The 20,137-nt window shown below is 43.2% G+C and overlaps 1 protein-coding gene across 1 annotated transcript in view; it reads right to left on the reverse strand.

Annotated features, from left to right (window-relative positions):
• Positions 1–3,772: 3,772 nt before the first annotated feature.
• Positions 3,773–20,137, reverse strand: part of C5 (complement C5) — a 101,068-nt gene continuing 84,703 nt past the window's right edge. Inside the window, exons 34-41 of the mRNA XM_004712562.2 lie at positions 15,067–15,169; positions 14,583–14,657; positions 14,373–14,478; positions 12,255–12,338; positions 9,913–10,002; positions 8,349–8,432; positions 5,413–5,551; positions 3,773–4,329 (exon numbers count right to left, since the gene is read on the reverse strand). Coding sequence (XP_004712619.1) covers positions 4,191–4,329; positions 5,413–5,551; positions 8,349–8,432; positions 9,913–10,002; positions 12,255–12,338; positions 14,373–14,478; positions 14,583–14,657; positions 15,067–15,169 — 820 coding nt within the window. The 3' untranslated portion in view covers positions 3,773–4,190. The remainder of the gene's footprint in view (positions 4,330–5,412; positions 5,552–8,348; positions 8,433–9,912; positions 10,003–12,254; positions 12,339–14,372; positions 14,479–14,582; positions 14,658–15,066; positions 15,170–20,137) is intronic.

A 20,137-nucleotide genomic window follows, 5' to 3' on the forward strand; every position in this document is an offset into this window, starting at 1 on the left:
TCTCCAAACAGCCTCCTCTTTCCAGTCTCAAGCCGCTCCAAGCAGGTCATGCTTGTTGTTCAACCTAAACCGGTTTGCAAAAGTCACCAGTGACCTCCATATTGTTAACTCCAATGGCCAAGTCCACTTGACTTCGCATCTTTGTCCTATTTGATACAATCAATCACTCTTCCTCCTTCTGAATCTCTTTTGTCAACTGGCTTGTAGGACATCTCACTCTTGATTTTTCTCCTAGTGGAAAAGATGCTCTTTTTTTCTATCTCCTTTGTGTTTTTCCCTCTTTTCCCTGGCAACGTAGTGTTCCAAGGGCCAACCGTTGGCCCCGCCTCTGGCTGTACTCACATCCCTGGTGACTACATCTGACCTAATGCTTTTAACTTACGGACGATGCCTAAGTTCTAGTTCTAGTTCAAAACTCTCTCTCGATTGTCAAACCTGAACACCAATTGCCTTCATGGTTCTTCCAATTAGGTGGTTAATCGAGCTCTTCTCAAACTCAACCTGTCCTGAACTGACCCCTTGTCTCCTAGCTTTGAACTGCCCCAATTTGTTCCATATATATCGTCTCAATCACAGGTAATGGCAGCTCCATCCGTTCCGTTGCTCAGTGCCAAAATCATGGCGTTGTTCTAAACTCTTCTCTTTCTCTCATGTTATTGAGTGCTGGTGAGTTGGTTCCAGCTCATATGGACCCTGTGTGCCACAGAAAATGTGGCCCAGTCTTGCGACATCCTCCATAAGTAACATAACTGGTGTCCTATCTATTAGGGAATCCAGTAGAATCTACTTTAAAAATATACCCATATGGGAACTACTCTTGAACACTTCCACTGCTACCACCCCATTCTGAGACTCCAATGTATCTTCCTGGCTTGTTGTAGCAGCCATCTCACTTATTTCTTTACTTCTACTCTTGCTTTATTCTCAAGACAACAGGTACAGTGGCCATTCAATAGGGCACACAAATCATGTCACTTCTCTGCCCAGATTCTGCACTAGCTCCATTTCCCTCTGAATAAAGGCACAGTCTCTCACAGGTGTGCATGATCTGGTCTCTGTCCGCTCTTTGGTCTCCTCTTCACCTACCATTGCTCATTCTGTGCCTGTTACACTGGCCTCTTTGTTCTCCATGTAACTCACCAGCCATGCTCCTACTTTGGGGCTTGCCTTAAAAGGAACTGCTTTCCCTAAGTTAAATGCTAATCTTTTCACATCCGTCAAGACCTTGCTCAACACTCATTCTTTCAACGAGAGCCATCTGAGCTGATTATTTTAAAATGGCAACCACTTCCCATACACTCCCAATATCCCTTAATCAGCTACCCAAACCATTCCAAACCAACTCCCTACTGATTATTGTCTTTATTGCATATTGTCTGTTTCCTCTAGCTGGGATCTAAGTTCTAGGTGCGAGACTCCAGAGACCAAGTACCTAGAATTGTGCCCTTCCCCCCACGGTTACCAACCAAAACCTGTTTGTTAAATGCTGTGGGATAAATCCCTGAAGGCAGGGACTGGGAGGTAAGACCGAACACGAGTTCGGCTCAGGGTCACTCACTGAGCAATAAGGGGCGGGCCCGCCTCCTCACTGTGTGCCTGGCACACATAATCAACTCCACATTTCCCCTTAAGTCACAGTTTCCTACATTTCAACCATTTGCATGCCAACCTTGGGATTTTTGCCCTAAGGAGAACATATACTTTTATTTATGGAACATCCCCCCTGCCCCCTTAAATAGGCTTACTTTTGAACTTCAATAGATTTATTTATATTTTAACAGAACATTTGCATCACTGTTCGTGATATTTTCCCTCTAAAAGCATGTTAAAATAAACACGTAGCTATTAAGATAAATAATGTTTATCTCGACCACCTAAAATCATCTTGTTTAATCCGTCCGGGAAAGCTGCTCCAGGCTTTCTTCCTCAACCAGTAAAGTCCCTCCTGGCCCCTCCACCTTCCCTGATCCTGTCAAACCTTCCTTCTCCTGGCAGCCCCAGGCAGGTTCTCCAACGCTGCGACACCATCAAACTTACAGGCAGAAAGGCCTTGTTGAGCGCTTGGGTGTTTTCATGTCCTTGTTTTCTCTTGTTTCACACCACAAGGTCATGGCCTGTGGTCTCAGACGTGTAGCTCACGAACACTGCAATGTGCTCAACTCCTTGGCTTTGTAGATAGCAAAGCGACAAAGGTGCTTGTCCCAAACCACTGCCAATCAGAGGCAAAGCCATGATTAGACTCCAGGTCTTCTGATTCCTCACGTTCCTTATATTCGTCTACAGTATTCATTGCATCCATATCATGCGCCAGGCATAGGAGACAGTGGTAAATAGACCGACTCAGACCTTGTCCACAGGAACTTACCGTACAACCAGGAAGCTGCACACTGAGCAATGGCCAGTGCATAAGAGCCCTGGAAGAGAAGTATGGGGGGCTAAGGGAAGGTTGAGCAGGAGCCCCAGTCTGGACTGGAGGTGGGGGTGTCAGTCAAGACCTCTCATTAAGAAAGGGATATGTAAGGGGGTACTGCTGAGCAGCAGCTGGCTGGTATTTCAAATAGTGCCAGGCTAACTCACAAAAGTATGCTTTGATCGTTGAGAGTTGAGCTGCATTGTGGTTAATTAGGCCACTGTGACCGAACCGCATCTCAGAGACACTGGTGCCTCTGGATCAACATTTGTGGCTCCCTCCACCCCAAGTTCCACAAGAAGCTGATAGCAGACCAAGTCGGGCCTGCTCAGGGGGAGGCCCCACGCTCTTGCTGGCAGACAGTTCAGACATATTGGACACATCAGTTGTTTTTGCCAAAGAATTGCCTACAACGTGAGCTCTCACATACAAACAAAACACGTTACTTTCTGGAAGAGGAAAAGCTTAGTGTTTCAGGAGAGATGTGAATGCTGAAAGGCAGTGGATGGTTCTACTGAAACAGTAGATTGTAGATTGTTGTCCTGTCTCCCCTCCACCCCCCCTCCCACCCAATCATATGCTTCAAAAGGGCTTGGATTTCAGTCACTGCTGAAGTTACATCCAGAGTTTTTCATCCTGTCGCTGTGATTATGCCAGTGGGGTTGGTTGAAGAATTCTGAGAAATTCCAAGTACATCCTGTCTCTGATGGTCTCTGACAATTACCCCTGGGCAGCAATGTGGTGGTGTCGGGCTGTGGAAACAGGGACTGGTTTGGACCGAGAGAGCTTGTCTGGGGGTCTGGTCTCTGACTTTGCATTTTACTGGGCTGGGAACAGGACTACCCCTTTCTGACTATCCGTTTCTTCACCCATAGGCAAGTGACCTACCAATTCTTGTACCTCATGAGATTCTTGAGACATTGAATGGGAAGGCTATTTGATGAGATCTAAAATCCTATTACTAACTCCTTCTCCTGGAAGTGCTGATGGAGGCTCGGGAGAGAACCTGAGTATGGCTAGAGCAGCATTTGCTTTCCTCATCCCCCCGTTTCTTTTCACCAAGCTGCAACCTTGGGCCCTGCAGGTAATTGAAGGGCAAGTTCCTGTGGAAACGGAAACACATTGGGAGGAGAGAAAACGGATAAGGAGGTCTCCCATCACCTGTGGGGAGGGCCGAGGGAGGGAGGGAGGCACGAAGGGCTGAAAGACACTCTCCTCCCTTCTCAGTTTGCTGCGGATTCTGAGGGTTGGGCTTTCTCAGGGGTAAGGGTGTCTACTGCCTCTTTTGTCCACCTCTGTCCATTTGCTTGTGTTTGTGCTGTGGAAGCTGACCTAGTGTAAAGTAACATGCTTTGAAACGTATTTTTTGAAAGCAAAGTCAGGCTTTAATGATCCGTTTTCTTTCAAGGAAAGGCCATGTTTTGGTAAGATACTGTATTTCAATGGTTCCTATTCTTTGGCCCCAGCAAACATTCCTGGGTGGCTGGTTTTAGGAGAGGTTCCAATTTATTGCTCCTGGTGTCTGATAACCCTGGAGTTATCTGTCTACATGACCCCCAGGGCCCTGCTATTACAGAAAGTTGCAACACTTAAAATTATGCTCTGGTAAAAGCAAGTGCCACTAATTCTAAGTGAAGAGAGTGTTCCAAATAGGATTAGCTATGAATCTCAAAAAAAAAAAAGAAAAAAGGAGGGGGGTGGGGGAAAATCCAACACCCAAAGCAAAAGGCATTTCAACCGCAGGGGCCCCTCAGTGGAAACTCTGTGCAGCCCACCTTCTTCAGGCATGTGCACAGCCATTTAAAAAGATGTCTTCCGCAAAGTCTTGTAAATTAGCTATGTGGGCTCTACATGATGGACACGTTGTATCTGTAGGCCAATATTCGATCCAGGTCAAGGAATCTAAAGGGTAGATGTACCTGCCAGAAGAAAACGAAAACAAAGCCCTTGTGATTACAGCCACAAATAGAGAAAAGCAATAATTTATTTCCTTTTAGGAGCCCCCGTCCTGGTCAGGTACCCACAGGCCAAGTGGTCAGCTCTACTCTTGTGGACCAGCATCTACTGAGGTAGGCTCAGAGACCCCTGAGGAACAGGAAAGGTGTTTGGGACACTCATGTTTCAAAGGCTGGAATCGTGTCTATGAAACTGTGGTTCTCAGCCTTCCTTATGCCGTGACCCTTTCGTACAGTTCCTCATGTGGTGGGGATCTATAACATTGTTTTCGTTGCTACTTCATCACTGTCATTTTGCTCCTGGTATGAATCAGGCGACCCCTGTGAAAGGGTCGTTTGACCCTCAAAGGGGTCTCGACCCACAGGTTGAGAACCACTGGTCTATTCCTTAAAGTAAAGGCATAAATAAAATGTTTATGAAATGTTTTCTTTTTGAAAAACCAAAGTCGGAGAGCACACTGAGGGAGCAGTAGTGGTAGGAAGGAAGGTCAGCCACGCACACTCAGATTCATCCTCAGATTCAATCTTCAGACTGAGTTTTCTGGTCAGATAGAGTCTGGGGGAACCCTTGAGACTATGGCCCTTAGCCACCCTTCAGGTTTGGAAATGAATTCATCTCCATGGCCCAATTCTCAGCCAAACAGCCGACGGTCTATAAGAGGAATATCAACTCCGGAGAGGTAAGTACATCTTAAAATGATCAACCATTTGAGACCTAAAGGGCGGCAATTACCCAAGAACAAAGTTCAGGAGGCATAGGCAAGAAGGCGGAATGGAAGCCAGAAACACAGCACGGAAATAGGACACGCAGGGATTATTATCCATGACATGAAACAAAAAGTGTATGCATTGCTGAAAGGTGGGGGGATCTACTCTGTAAACTTCCACCCAATAGAAAATAAAAAGTAGAAAAACATTGTTTTAAACTAATTATGCATAATGATTTGTTGGTAGAAGTAGAGCACATAGGAAGCACTGAGAATTTAGGAATCAAATAGGACACGTTTTGGAGGGAAAATCGGAGATTCAGAGATATTGGTGACTTACTTGAAACTAAAATGGTATTTTATCTGGAGGGCTTCTTTACCCATAATTAAGTACTGTTTTCCTTTTTCCAGGTCAGCATTAGCACACGTGCTCTTTTTAATGAAGGTGATTTCAGAGTCTTTCTCGGCAAAGGCCTCCCCTGAAAGTCATACAACGAGGTTATCACACTGATGCTCAAATGTCACAATTATAAACTCCCTCCTGCTTTCTGCTTCCTCCTGGCTGGTTCTTAATCTATACAGGTTCATTTTGATAGGATAATGAGTATTCACAACTACAGCAAAAGAGCAAAACTTCCCCATAGGGTTTCCAAGGCTGCAGTCTTTAGGGCAAAGGAACTCTGATAGCAGAGGGTAAAGTGCTTAGCTGCAAAAGAAAGGTTAAGGATTGGAACTCTCCAGCCGGTGCTATGTGGGAGAAAGGCGTGGCAAACCACTTCTGTGAAGAGTACAGCCTTGACGACCTCGGTACAGATGTGCTGCCACAATGGATGTATGGGTTGTTACAAGAGCTTGAAGAAGCCCGATAAAATGATTTATATAAAAAAGAAAACATTACAGCCTTGAACAGTAAAGTGTTAGATCAGAGAAGGAAATTGTATTAGAGCTTGAATTCTGAACGCTTGGTTTATAGAAGGCTATGGATGACAGTGAACGTCCCAAATTCATTTGCCGCGTCCCACATGGGATAAGCCTCCCAGGAGTCCAGGTGGCACAGTGATTACGTGTGGGCTGCTTTATTGGGATAAATGTATTGCCAAGGAGAAGTCTGGGCCTTCAGCACAAGCTGTGAAGTTTACAGAAGTTCTATTGTCTATTCTATTCCCTTACCTCTGGGTAATGCAATACTGAGTGCTGGGGGCGCAGTGGTTGAAGTTGGTGGCTGCAGAAAAGAAAGATGTAGCTGCTTCTATAATCTTCTTGAAAGATTACAGCCTTGGGAAACTTTGGGGACGGTTCCACTCTGACCCACAGGGTCACATGAGTCCAAACCGACTCAATAGTAACGGGATTGGTTTAATACAATAACAGATATAAGCCAAGCAAATGACTTTAGATATTGTCTTCATAGATTTGGCATTTACTACCATCTGTACAGAAAACTCTAGGCAGGATTAAGTAATATTTTGACAAGTGGGAAAAGATTGCAATAATTAAAATTAGAAAAATGTTGGGATTTCAACGAGTGGCTGAAACTATAAAAGTTAGAACGGCAAAAGCCATTTGAAAATCATATCCAGTTTAAAAGATTCACTCTCCTAGACATTGAGAAATGGGAGTAAAAATTTAAGAAGTGAACATATATATATGCCTATGTGTGTATTTTTCAGTGAGTTGGCTATGGTATTCTAGCACCTAGAGCAATACTATCTTTAGTTGCTTAAGAGAAATACCGTTCAACTGCTACAGCTAAGAGATCAAAGAATAAATGGTAAAATTGCATACAACCAAGTAAAGCAAACTATATAAGTAAAGCAAGAGCTATTATAAAATGAAGAAATATGATATGTCATTAGAAATAAAATAAAATGTCCATGTGTACGAAAAAGTTAATCTTTTAAAAATGTTTATCTTTTAATGGTAAAAATGGGAAATAAAATTAATTTCCAAGGCTTAAAAACAGTTTGAATAGTGATAATTTGTCAAAAAGTGTTGGTAGAAAGAAAATGCTTTGGAAATGATGATGGCAACATATGTGCAAATGTGCTGATACAATTGATGCATGGATTGTTATAAGAGCTGTAAGAGCCTCCAATAAAATGATTTATTAAAGTAAAATAAAGTATTGGTAAAACATAAGAGGATTGAAAGGATATAAACTTAGGAAAATTATAATAGTATAACATTTCAGTAAATCATCTTCATAATTTAGCTGATAAAGCAGATACACTGAATACACAGAAATGTATCATACACACGAGAAGCATTTTGAAGGTAATTAATGCTGCTGCGGTTAGCTGCCATTGAGTTTGCCCCTTACATTGGCTACCCAACGTACACCGGGACCAAATGGGGCCCAGGTACAGACTGAACACTTTGAACCATAAGATATATATGTATTTCCCCCCATAGGCTGATTTTTTAAAGTATAATACTAGGCCTTTCTTCCAAACTATCACCTAAAAGAGGCTGTTATCACACTGAAGTATTTCCCCCAATTAATTCCACGTCTCTCTCATAAGTGAGGAGGCTTCAAAAGCTTATGGAATGCAAACATCAGTCTCCACAGTCCTGAGACCAGAGGCACCAGATGGTGCCCAGCTACCACCACCAACTGCTCTGAACAGGTTTCACATGGGAAAGCCCGGATGGAGTGGGTGAAATGCAGAAGAGAATGCAACCCGCCAAAGAGAGCAGGCTTATTGGTCAGGTAGCGACTGGTGAGACCTTCTCAAGATGACGACGGCCGGCCTTTAGTTCCCCTTCAAGCCTGGAGCCAAACGCTCCCTGTGTTGGAAGGGTCAACCACGAAGATGAAGAGCAGCATCTCCCACGGGCAGAGGGGGAGGGAAGAAGGAGCAACGGAAACAGGGCGCACTAGAAGCAATGATACATCGAGGGGACGGGACGGATGAATGGAAACAAAGTGAGTATGGATCGTTGAATGTGAAACTGATGATCTGTGACGTAGACCTTCATCTGAATCATCATAAAAGTGTTTCTATTTTAAGCTCGTGGAGTCATTTCATTATGTTAATTCACTTTCCCCATGAAGTTTTGAAGTACTTTCATATAATACTTATTTATAATTATTTAACGAATCATTTGATTATTTGTCCATCTCTCTCTCTTTTTAATGTGTCTCCCAAGTAGAATAGAAGTTTTGTGAAGGCAGTAAAAGAACTCTGGGAGTCCTATTCAAGTTTTCTCTGCTGTGTCCAAAATGATGTCTGGCACACGGTAAGTACTAACTAGATGTTGGGAATGAATTCTCACCTGTTTTGAAGACATCCAGAAGAGTTGCAGTGTATTTGACAAAAGCATTTTCTTCAGTGATGGCTGTGATTCTAACTTGATAAGCTGGTAGAAACAAAAGTAATTCATGTGTAATGTCATTCATGTTCAAAAGAAGACAGACTTTGTCAAACAACTGAGAAACAAAGCCTGGCCAGCTATTAGGGGAACCATAACAAAGGAGAGTTAATTTTCCCCCCAAGAGACCTGCCCTAATCCCCACAGTTGAATTCAATCTCTCAATCTACCTTAGAATCCTTGGAGGTGGCTACTGTAGGCTGATAAGAATCAAGTTAAATTTAAATAGAATCACACATACAATGATAAAACAGAAACCCATGCAACAAAGCAACCCAGTAAACCTTAGTTAGCCATCAAGTTGAGAATCTGAGCTAGATCAGTGGAGGAGGGCCCAGGGAAGTGAGTTGAGATGGCATGGGCACTGACTCCTCTGGGACCACAGGGTACCATGCAGCTCTGCCATGTCACCATAGTCATTCCCTTGCCTTGGTGGAATTCTTACTCCTTCTGGCAGTCATCTGAACTTGAGCCACCCCCAATCCTGTTTTCTGCTTATTCACACATGGATGTTTAGTCTGTGGTGTGTCTGTCTGACTCCAGCCCTGGAATGACAAGTTTTAAGGGACCGAGCCTTTCTCTGTGGCTTGAGAAATGATGCTTTTAATTTTTGTTTTTGATGGGCTTGAAGTAAACGACCTAAAAGGCTTCTTCAGTTTTGGGATACTCTTAATCTATGAAATTCTCAGCATCAAAGGCAAGTAGATAGATAGATAGATAGATAGATAGATAGATAGATAGATAGATAGATAGATAGACAGACAGACAGACGGACGGACGATAGAAGATATAGAGAGGCAGATAGCAGAACTATCGGCAGAAGCAAAGGGTCTGGGAATTAGGAGCTTACAATTGAAAAATTCCCTGAATTTCAGAAACTATCGGTAGGAAAGGAAAGAGCAACTTCTATCAGGGGTTTGAGGCAAGGCTCTATTCTATTTGCACATTCAATTGCTTTAAGCTCTAGACCCCAGAAGGAGGCCTTTTTAAAGGGAGAGGGTCTCAACTATCATCTGTACTCTATATGCATTAACATGACTTAGTAAATTATATATTTATTTAATTTTTGAAGAGATTTGTAAAATAAAATGAAAAACCCCAAGCCACTATTGCCTCTGCTGAGTCAACTAGAAGACTGTAGTTGTGAAGTCTTGGCCCCTGCGGCTTCTCAGAAGGTCTCTTGGAATACGTTCTCATGTCTTTAATTCAAAGGCTTTATCAGAATAAAGTGTCTTGGCTGGATGGCAAGGTGACGCCTATTATTTTAAATGGAAATCACATTTCTTTTCTAAAGGCTAAATCACTTTGCGTGCGAATGCTGAACATAGATGGCATGTTTTTCTCTGAGGGCACACATGGAATGTTGAATTCACATGATCATGGCATAAAGTTTTTTATTCTTCCAACTAGATCGGATATTCATAAGTTTCATGCTTAGAGGAACTATACATTGCACTTTTGAACTTACCATATGCAATCTCGGGTTTACATGCTGTTTCTTTTCTAGTGTCTGCGGAGATTGTCAGATCTAATTCTTTCTGCATTTGTCCACAGTCGGCTGGATTTTGGGAAAAATGGTAATAGTTTAATGTAAAGGAGCAGACACTTTCTCTTTGGAGAACAAAAAACCAGTTTCTTAAGAGCCCTGGAACAAGCCAATCCAATCTCACAAATCCCAGATCCTCAGACCCGGCAAGTCTTCCACTCCCAGAAAGTACAACATTACATGAAGCAGAACCAAAACAAAACAAATAAAGTTACAAAACTAAAAATAAAATCCTGAACAGAAGGCTCATACTGCGGGGGGTTACTTCTCAGCAATACGCACATGCTCTGCTCTTTGGAAACGCATATGCTTCCCTTGAAGAAAGGGTGTGTGTGTGCGTTTTTCCATTATGAGTGTGATCAAGGGTCATATATCTCTTGAAGACCCAGTAGTGGTGATTTGGCTGATTCACATCTATCAGATGGTGCAACAAGGATCTAGGAACAGATACTTATTGCTGCTGCCACCACCGCCACTGCCACAGCAACACCAACAATCTCACCACAACCCAGGCCTTTGTGAATCCAGTTGCTGGTGACTGGTGAATTAGGGCGCTTTCCTAAGAAAACTATCTTAGATTTACAAAAGACTGAGTGGAACCAGGCAGTAACCAGAGAATTCCTTTAACTGAGAAGGATAATGGGAAAGGAAAGGGAGCCAGTGGTTCAGTCCCGAGCCTCTGGTCTTCTAGGCTATGCCCCTCCTATCACGTTAAAAAGACTTGGTGACCAGCGTGCGCTCTTCCTTTTCCTGCTTCACCTTTCTGCAGCATCAGCCTGCAGCTACATGAACCTGAAGAAGGCTCTGACTTGCATCAGACTTGTGGACTTGTGTTAGGCTGGTTTGGGATGCCGTTCTTTTGCTATCAAATACTTCTTGATAGAAAGCTCTTTCTTAGCTGATGGTGTCCAGCTATTAAAAGATATAGCATCTGGGGTCTTAAAGGCTTGAAGGTAATCAAGCGGCCATCAAGCTCAGGAACAACAAAGTCCACATGGAACAACATATCAGCCTGTGTGATCACGAGGTGTCGAACGGATCACTGAAGACAAATGGGTGCATAAGCAAATGTGGCGAAGAAAGCTGATGGTGCCCGGATATCAAAAAGTATAGCGTCTGGGGTCTTAAAGGCTTGAAGGTAATCAAGCGGCCATCAAGCTCAGAAGCAACAAAGCCCACATGGAAGAAGCACACCAGCCTATGCAATCACGAGGTGTCGAAGGGATCAGGTGTAAGGCATCATCAGAACAAAAAATCTTACCATAGTGAATGATGCGGGGAGTGTGGAGTGGAGACCCAAAGCCTATTAGTAGACCACTGGAGATCCCCTTGCAGAGGGGTCTCAGGGAGGAGACAAGCCAGTCAGGGTGCAATGTAGCAACGATGAAAAATACAACTTTCCTCTAGTTTCTAAATGTTTCCTCCCCGCTCCCACTATCATGACACAAATTCTACCTCGCAAGTCTGTCTAGACCAGAGGATGTACACTAGTACAGATAGGAACTGGAAATCCAGGGAATCCAGGGCGGATGATCCCTACAGGACCAGTGGTGTGAGTGGCGATACAGGGAGGGTAGAGGGAGAGTGGGTAGGAAAGAAGGAGCTGATTACAAGGAACTATATGTGACCTCCTCCCTGGGGGACGGACAACAGAAAAGTGGGTGAAGGGAGACGTCGGACAGGGCAAGATATGACAAAATAATAATTTATAAATTATCAAGGGCTCACGAGGGAGGGGGGAGCAGGGAGGGAGGGGGAAAGTGAGGACCTAATGCCAGGGGTTTAAGTAGAGAGGAAATGTTTTGAGAATGATGAGGGCAATGAATGTACAAATGCGCTTTACACAATTGATGTATGTATGGATTGTGATAAGAGTTGTATGAGCCCCTAATAAAATGGTTAAAAAAAAAAAAGAAAGCTCTCTCTTATGCATAGATGGGCATCACTGGATTTGTTTCTTACCAAATCAATCTTCATAAAATGGCCAAAAAAATCTGGTGAAAAGTACAATACAATTCAGTTAATATTCAGATCCTGTTAACTTTATGGTATCAAAGAACAGGCTATGGACCATTTCTCTGGTCTGGAATGGTACAGACCATTAGGTGTCCAGGAGATGCAGAGAGATAGCTTTCAATCAGCTGAGATGACATTTCTACTTCTGAGAAGGGCAGCTTATCCAGCTCTTTGCTTCAGGTTAGCCCTGGATTATGGGGGGCTGCTCTAAGCCAGGACCCAACCCAAACATGTCACACAAAGCTTACCTTCTACACACTGGCACGTTGCTCCTTCACAGACTTTCTGCAGCTTGGTTTGGGATGGGTTATAAAACATGGTGCACTGCTTATCTGTGGCAACGAAAGTGGGGTTCAGGGAAGTGGCGTGGTGGTTGCACAACACATGACTATTCTGAATCCTTCTTTTTCGAGCTAAGGCCCAGGGTGGTCATTGACTTTCTGGTTCACCCACTGAGATTGTGGTGGAGCAAAGGTTGGGTTGCAGGTCTCTTTTTCCTATTAATCACTCCCATTCAAAATTTCCATATAGCTGACTGTGTGGTAGGAGCCCTGGTGACATAGTGGTTTCATGTTGGGCTGCTAACTGCAAGGTCAGTAGTTCGAAACCACCAGCTGTTCCGAGGGAGAAAGAAGAGACTTTCTACTCCTGGAAAGAGTTTCAGTCTCAGAAAACCCACAGGGACAGTTTCTGCCCTGTCTAATAAGGTCACTATGAGTTGGAATCCATATGAGGGCAGTGAACTTGACTGTGTGCGCAGCAGCTAGATATCCGATTAGCAAGCAGATTGCTGAAACAACCCCTCCAGGAAAGAGGCCAAATGTCCCAGTACACAAAACCATACAATGATGCTATGGGAACAATGGAAGGCCATCAGAAAGGAGAAAAAGCAGAATTCTGACCCTGTACCGGGATAGATTCAAGATAGAGCTGATCTAGCTGTAAATTGAATGAAATGAAATTAAGAAGGATCTATGAAAGGCCTATAAGATATAATTTTAAAGAATCTTATTGTGAAGAAAGTCTTTCTGAGATGCAGGTCCAGATGTGATTAAATAGAAAGTAACATATTAAAATACAGAAAGGCTTACAATACAAAATTTAATATTAGGTATAATATTCAAAATAGAATGAGCTGGGGGAAATATTCATAATATATATCACAAGCCAATTTTAGAGAGTGTAATGGATGAGATGTTTAACTTGTGACATTCTGCAGAAGAGCAGCGTTAAATAGCTAATGGCAACTAGATGGCTTGAAAGTGTAGGCCACGGTGGATGACATGGGAGAAGGCAGAGCTGGTCTTGTTTAGCTGGAGAAGGTAGTATGTGTTGGCTGTCCTGGGCAAACTGATCTCCTCTTGTTGCCTAGTTATGTGATTGGAATTTTACTATAATACCTCCGATTTTGAGGATGAAATATTTGTACTTGCATGAATTAGAGGAAACTAAATGTTACATGAGAATCTGTTGCAAGAATTGTAATTTGGGGGGATGAGGAAAAAGAGAAGCCTGTATATATACGAAGGGGCTTCAAAACATTCTTGGGAAAAATGGAATTAAAAGAGAATGCAATTTTCCATGAACTCTTTGAAGCCCCTTTGTAAAGCAAGGGATGTATAGCTGGGCATATTCTAAGTGGTTTCAGAAAAGAAAACCAGGATGGATGAGTGTCCATTTGGCTCAGCATGAAGACTGGTCAAAAACGCTACTAGATTCCAGTTCAGACACGCACAAATTCATGTTTAAGCATGTCTCTGCAATCCGTGGGTGGCTGCAGACCAAGTTCTCCCAGGGGGAATTTTCCTTAGTCTTGTTATGGTGTTTTTGTTGTTGTTGGTTTTTATTTATTCATTTTTTGTTATGGAGCTTAAAAAAAAAGTCCAATCAAAACAGCGTTTCCAGAAGGATCTTCTGGGTCAACTAAACGCAAGGCTGAGAATATCAGAATTTCCTTACAACTGGAACCAGGCTGCCCTGGGAACCAATGATCTGCCAATCAGTTAACCTTCTCAGAAATGGCTAAGTGATCAAATGCTGAAATAGCGCTGTCTGCAAAGGGTGCTGAGACGCTAGATGGGACAGACCTTGATTCTGGAAGCATTAAGAGTGGGACAGCACGTGAGAACCCAAAAAGAGGAGAGACCGGTGGATATTGAAAATGAACACCAAGATAAACAGAGCAGTGAAAGAAGGGGCTTACAGGCCTGCTGAGGTTTCTCTGCTGAACTTGGGTGATTTTGTGATAAGTGAGCCCCAAGAGAGGCAATATACAAAACAGGAAGCTGGCCTCAAGTAGATTTCTAAAGATTCCATAAAGATAGGAAGTAAGTAGTCTGGAGACATGTCAGACTGGCGCTCATTACCAGGTTTGTGGTATTCATAGACTGTGAAAGTCGCGGGACTCACAAATCCAACTTGGAAAAGTTCAAATATCTGGAAGCGGACGCAGAGGAACTCTTCAGAGGGAATCTGTTGGACACATTCAAGGAGTTAAGGAAATCCTGGCTAAGAAGATCCGCAGAATAACTTACCCTGTGACGGTAATTGAAAAATGGAGGAGGGTTGGCGCTCACCGAATTAATTTGCAGAATAACATGTCCATCTTTGATTTGGTAATTAGCTGCTAGTTGATCCACCCGTTCCACCAGCTGAGAGAGGAAAGAGGAAAACTTGAACTTTCTTTTACTGCTTTTTGGGTGAATGTATACGCCTACTGATGGATGTTAGGTCACAAGGATGTGCTCCAGTAGTTAAAGAGGGAGGACAACACTCCTCTTTCTGGCAAAGTCGGAGCACACGTGCTCCGTCTTTCAGATCCTGCTGTGACGTGCCCCTGCTACTGGCCTTTGGGAAGTTGAAACTTAGGTAGGTTGTTGGCGTGGGGAGCACACTGGATGGATCTATGAAATTTTAGACTTGAGCCAGTGCCCTGGCTGGTGGTCTTAATAGGAGGTCTAATATCTCGGTGAGTCTATCAATGTGAGAGCAAATGATCTGTGACATAATGTAGGAAAGAAACGGAAGAACTGGCAGTTCTAATGAAAAGAGAGAAGTTACAGATTTCAAGTCTTCCGTGTTTGCGCTCATTCCGGTCGGCATGGCGATGTCCATTACTGCGTGGGAAGACCCGGACGCTGACTCTTCCTGGCTGGGCTGATAGCTAAAATAAGGTCGAGATCAGAAAATGGGGTAAATAATGAATACGATTCTTGACGACAAAGCTGATTGCTTAGTGGGCTTGGATTTTATCATATGGATATTTGCTCCCCTCCCCCTGTACGCGTTAGAATCACTAAAGATGAGTTAGAATCACCAAAGCGTGGAGTCGCAAAAAACCTTTTGAGAGTCATTTGTTCTAACCTTTTACTCCCTTGACCAATCATACCAGTATGCCACCATGCTGGAGCTGAAAGGAATCCTGGAAGTCAGTCACTTAACTAAGGGAGGACTCTAAGGGTGATAGTAAGACATTTGTTCAAGGTAACATGGTGTTACGGATTGAATGAGATCTTCTCAAAATACTTCATGGAACACTAACTCCCTATATATGTGCATAAGGAGCTCTGGCTGCTCAATGGTTAAAATGCCCAACTGCTAACCAAGAAGGTCAGTGGTTCAAATCCACCAGTCGTATCACAGGAGAAAAGACCTGGTGATCTGCTCTCCTGCTACTGTGTGACCTCCAGTCGATTCTGACTCATAGCGACCCTATAGGACACAGCTTAGCACCCCACGGGGTTTCCCAGGCTGTAATTTTCACAGGAATAGAGCACCAGGCCTTTTCTGTTCAGAGCAGCTGGTGAGTTCAAACCAGTGAATGACCTTTGGGCTATCAGTTGAATGCCGAAGCATTGTACTGCCTGGAAAGACTGTTGTTATTATGTGCTGTTGGCTCGAACCCATAGTGACCCCATAGACAATAGAACAAAACTGCCTGGTCCTGCACCATCCTCACAATTGTTGCTATATTTGAGTCCATGGTTGCAGTCACTTTGTCAATCCATCTCATTGAGGGTCTTCCTCTTTATTGCTGACACTCCACTTTACCAAGCATGGTGTCCTCTGTCGTGGACCTGTGCAGATTACAGCCTAGGGAACTCTATGGGGCAGCTGTACTCAGTTGTATAGGGTTGCTATTGCAATCCATCAGAGAGCACATGATAACAACAAGAGTAACAATAGCATACGGGCGGGATACGAATGTGACTGTATCATTCTAGCGTGTCTTAAATCCATCACAGAAGCAAGCCAGCCCAGATGAGAGGAGACAGATGTCATTCCACATGAAGAATGCCCAAGAACCAGGGAGCCTGTACCCATAGCTGACAGAGGAAGAAAGCCTTCTCCCAGAGCTCGTCTCCTAAACTGAAAATTAAAAAAGTAGATGTTCATAAAAGCCACCGACTTGTGTTATTTCTGTTACCGTGGCACTAAGACACTAAGACATGTGGCTAGCTCATGTCCAAGCTTAACCTGCGTCTCTTGATTCTCACTCTGGCTCTTTTTCTAATGAAGCAAATTCAGAAACAGAAAACTAAATATATTTGGGGAACATGTCTAGGAAAAGACTGGCAGAAAATACCAGCTAAATGCTAGCAGTTGTTTTCTCTGGTGATCAGACTATAACTGATTATCCTCTTCTTCTTCCTACTTACTTTTCTGTTTTCCACTAGGATCACAATAGAGTCTTTATTAATTTAAACAAATGATTCAAGGCCTAGCCCTTGTCTAGGGGTTGTGCTGGTGGGAAGCTGAGGAGAAAGGCAAAGGGAGTAGCATGGGAATTTTTGTTTTTTAATAAGAGAAAAGAATACTGAAATAGGGAGACAGAAAACTTGGGTCTTATCCCAGTTCTACAGAGAGACTTCTATGGATCAGTTCCACTTTCTCGAGCACAGCCTCCTATTTGTAAGCTTAATTTTGGTGAAGGATACATTTATTTTAAATATATATATATTTAAATATATATATATATATTACAATCCCCAGGCTTTGATTTTGGGTGATAGAGGCTGGGTGTTACAAGGAAGTCAAGTTACAGGACTTAAAAGAGGGGTGGGTGGTGTGGCAGGATCGGGGGCAGAAGTTGGGGTGGGGTGGAATGGGAAGATGATTCTAAAAGGTGGGCAAAACAAACAAACAAACAAAAGAACCAATCTTACCTAAAAGAATGATGTAAGTTAGTGTAAGTTAGTAATGTAAGTTAGTGAGGGGTGGGGGATACCTTTTCCCCAGTCACACCTAATATTCCATAGATAAAGAAGATCCTAGTAGAAAATTTAGATAGAATGTTTTCCAGGATAATTAAAGAATTATGAAATCTCTAACCCATAACACTTAACGTATTCCTCACCAAATTAGCATATAACAATATAGGGCGTCCTGGAACTAGGATATGCTGTCTGGACGTCTGACTCCCTGTGTGGATGGGACGCAGAGAAAGAACTCTTGCTCACAGATTCGAACACTGTCGGGGGCTGGCAAAGGGCCTCTGCATGAGTGGAGAGTGTCGGTGAAAGGCTGCGGGAGCCTGGGTGACGGTTGCCACGAGACGGTTTTAACCCTGGAACCTAAACCCTCCTTTCAAGAAGCTCTTTGCCTGCTGCCAAAGACAGCAAGCTTCCCCCAGAGAGTTTTGTTCTGAGAGAAGGAGAGAAAGAAAATCTTCCCTGCCCCCTTTTTCTTAGGGATACAACAAAGATGCTGGAAAAAGCTAGATCCACGAAAGAGGTCCTTTGAACACGGGAAGTGTGTTCTAGCACTTTTAATCGGGAGAGAGACTGTTGGAAGGCAGAGGGCTTCTCGCACGCATAAGGGCTGCTTAGCTGCTCTGGAGTGAACCCAACCTAACTTCTGTGTCACAGCACCAGGCGCATGGTCCACCCATCAGTTATGAACATTCTGTTCCCAATTTGTAGAAGCCAAAGGCTAGAAGACTCAACTTCACATTTCTATTTGCTTGCTTTTGGAAGTTGGAATTAGGCCTCTTGTCAAATCAAAGGAGTCAGCGTTCAGTAAAAGTCTTTCTGTTTACTCTTTTTTATTTCCTATTTTTCTTTTCTTTTTCCACCTCCACGGTTTTATTGGGACAGACTCCACATATAATACCATTCAGTAGTTCCATCGCATCAAGAAGAGTTGTATAACCATTACCACAACCCATTTGAGAACCCTGTCTTTTTTAAAAAAATCATTTTATTAGGGGCTCATACAACTCTAATCACAATCCATACACACATCAGTTGTGTAAAGCACATTTGTACATTCACTGCCCTCATCGAGAACCCTGTCTTTTTGTACTCCTGGGTCAAAGTCTTTTGAGAAGAGGGTAAGCCCTGACATATTGCTACTAGAATTCTAGTTCCTGCACTCACGAGTTCTTCTCAAATAAAAGCTGTGAAACATGTCTCTGTGAGTAACGGAGGGCTGAGGTCTCATTAGGCTGCCTTCAAAAAAAAAAAAGAAAGGAGAAAAAAACTTTTTGAAGTTATGAATAAAATCAAATTTTTAACAAAACTCAACTTCTGTACCATTGAAGCTTTGCAATAAGTTCACAGGAACACTACCTCACATGCAACAACTGTTTTTAGATGCCACAGCATTTTAAGGAAGCTTGGAAAGACACTGCCAACCAGCAGTGGAATGTGAAGGTCATAGGTTAAAAAAATGAAAATACATATGAGTGTTGAGTATATATATATATATTTGCAAGTACACATGTATAAAACATGTATAGAATATGTGCATATATACCTACATACCTTAAGACCACAAGTGCTGAAGACTACGTCTATTACAATAAACTTTTGAGATACATACAATAGTTCATAATAACAAACAGGTGTTACTTTGTGACTTGCATCAACACCTTATTATTACCATCATTACTATATGATTACATTAAGGATGCTTTAGTGTATTTAGAAGCGTTTCTTTAGAGGCTTTATGCATAGAAAGGTGCACACATACTAAGGCACACATTTGACTTGCTATTTGATATGAACTGTGCCTAACAGAGCAGTGTGCATACATATTTGCCTTAACGACAGCTAGGCAGGGTCTTGTTTGTACTGCAGGAATTGCCTGGACAATGATCCTTATAAGGGTAAGAAGAGGCAGGAGAATCAGGGAAAGGCATGTTGTCATGGAAGCTGGGGTCCAACACGAGTGAGTGCGACGGCAAGAGAAAGAGAGAGAGACTGGAAGCTGCTGCCTTGCTGAACGTGAAGATAAAAAAGCAGTTCTGAACCTGTGGATCCAAGGAATGCAGATGCAGTCTAGAAGTTGGAAAGTGCAAGAACATGGACTTCCCTAGAGCCTCCAGCAGGAACAGTCTGCCGACACCTTGGTGCTAGAACTTCTGGCCTTCAGAGTTGTAAGATAATAAATTTGTGACGCTTCAAATGACTAAGCTTGTGGTAATCCACTGTAGCAGCAAAGGGAAATGAATAAAGTGCTCCCTGTCATGAGTCTGTGGGTTCCCTGGATGGTCAAATGGCTCGTGCACTTGATGGCAGTTAGCCAACAGGTTGGTGTAAGCTCTCCCAGGTCCCTCGGAAGAAAGGCTGGCGATCTGTTTCTGAGAAACCAGCCACTGGAAACCCTTTGGCGCACAGTTCTGCGCTGACCCACATGAGATTGCCAGCAGCTGTAACACACTCAGCGGCGGCTGGTTTCAGTGAGTCTGCAGAGGGTTTGGAATCCCCAGTCTCAAGCCTGGCTACCGTTAGAAATGATCTCTGTGGTGAGGTCTGAACTGGGGGACTTTCTGAAAGCGCGCCTGCTGACTTCAGTGGGCCAGTAAATGGCCAGGGGTCTCGGTCGGAGATCAAGATATGTCTCAGTAAGAGAGTGGAATTGCCGATCATCAAATCTTTTGAGTTTTCTTTCCTGGATGCTTGCACATCTCTATTTTCCAAAAGACAACAAATAAAAATTTTTAAAAAGTTAATGGGATTTGAAGTAGAAAGAAAACCAAAGTTGGTAGAGAAAAGCAATATACAGTGAACCCTCGCCACTTCACACTTCGACTTCTGTGGCTTCACTCTATCGCGGTTTTTGCGTAACAGCGCATGCTCTGTCATTACTGCCACTGATTGGCTCATACTGTACACGCTTCTGTCTGCAT

The sequence above is a fragment of the Echinops telfairi genome, unplaced genomic scaffold, assembly GCF_000313985.2.
Source record: "Echinops telfairi isolate 266 unplaced genomic scaffold, ASM31398v2 ScPeMD7_7410;HRSCAF=8448, whole genome shotgun sequence".
In the NCBI taxonomy this organism is placed as follows: Eukaryota; Metazoa; Chordata; class Mammalia; order Afrosoricida; family Tenrecidae; genus Echinops; species Echinops telfairi.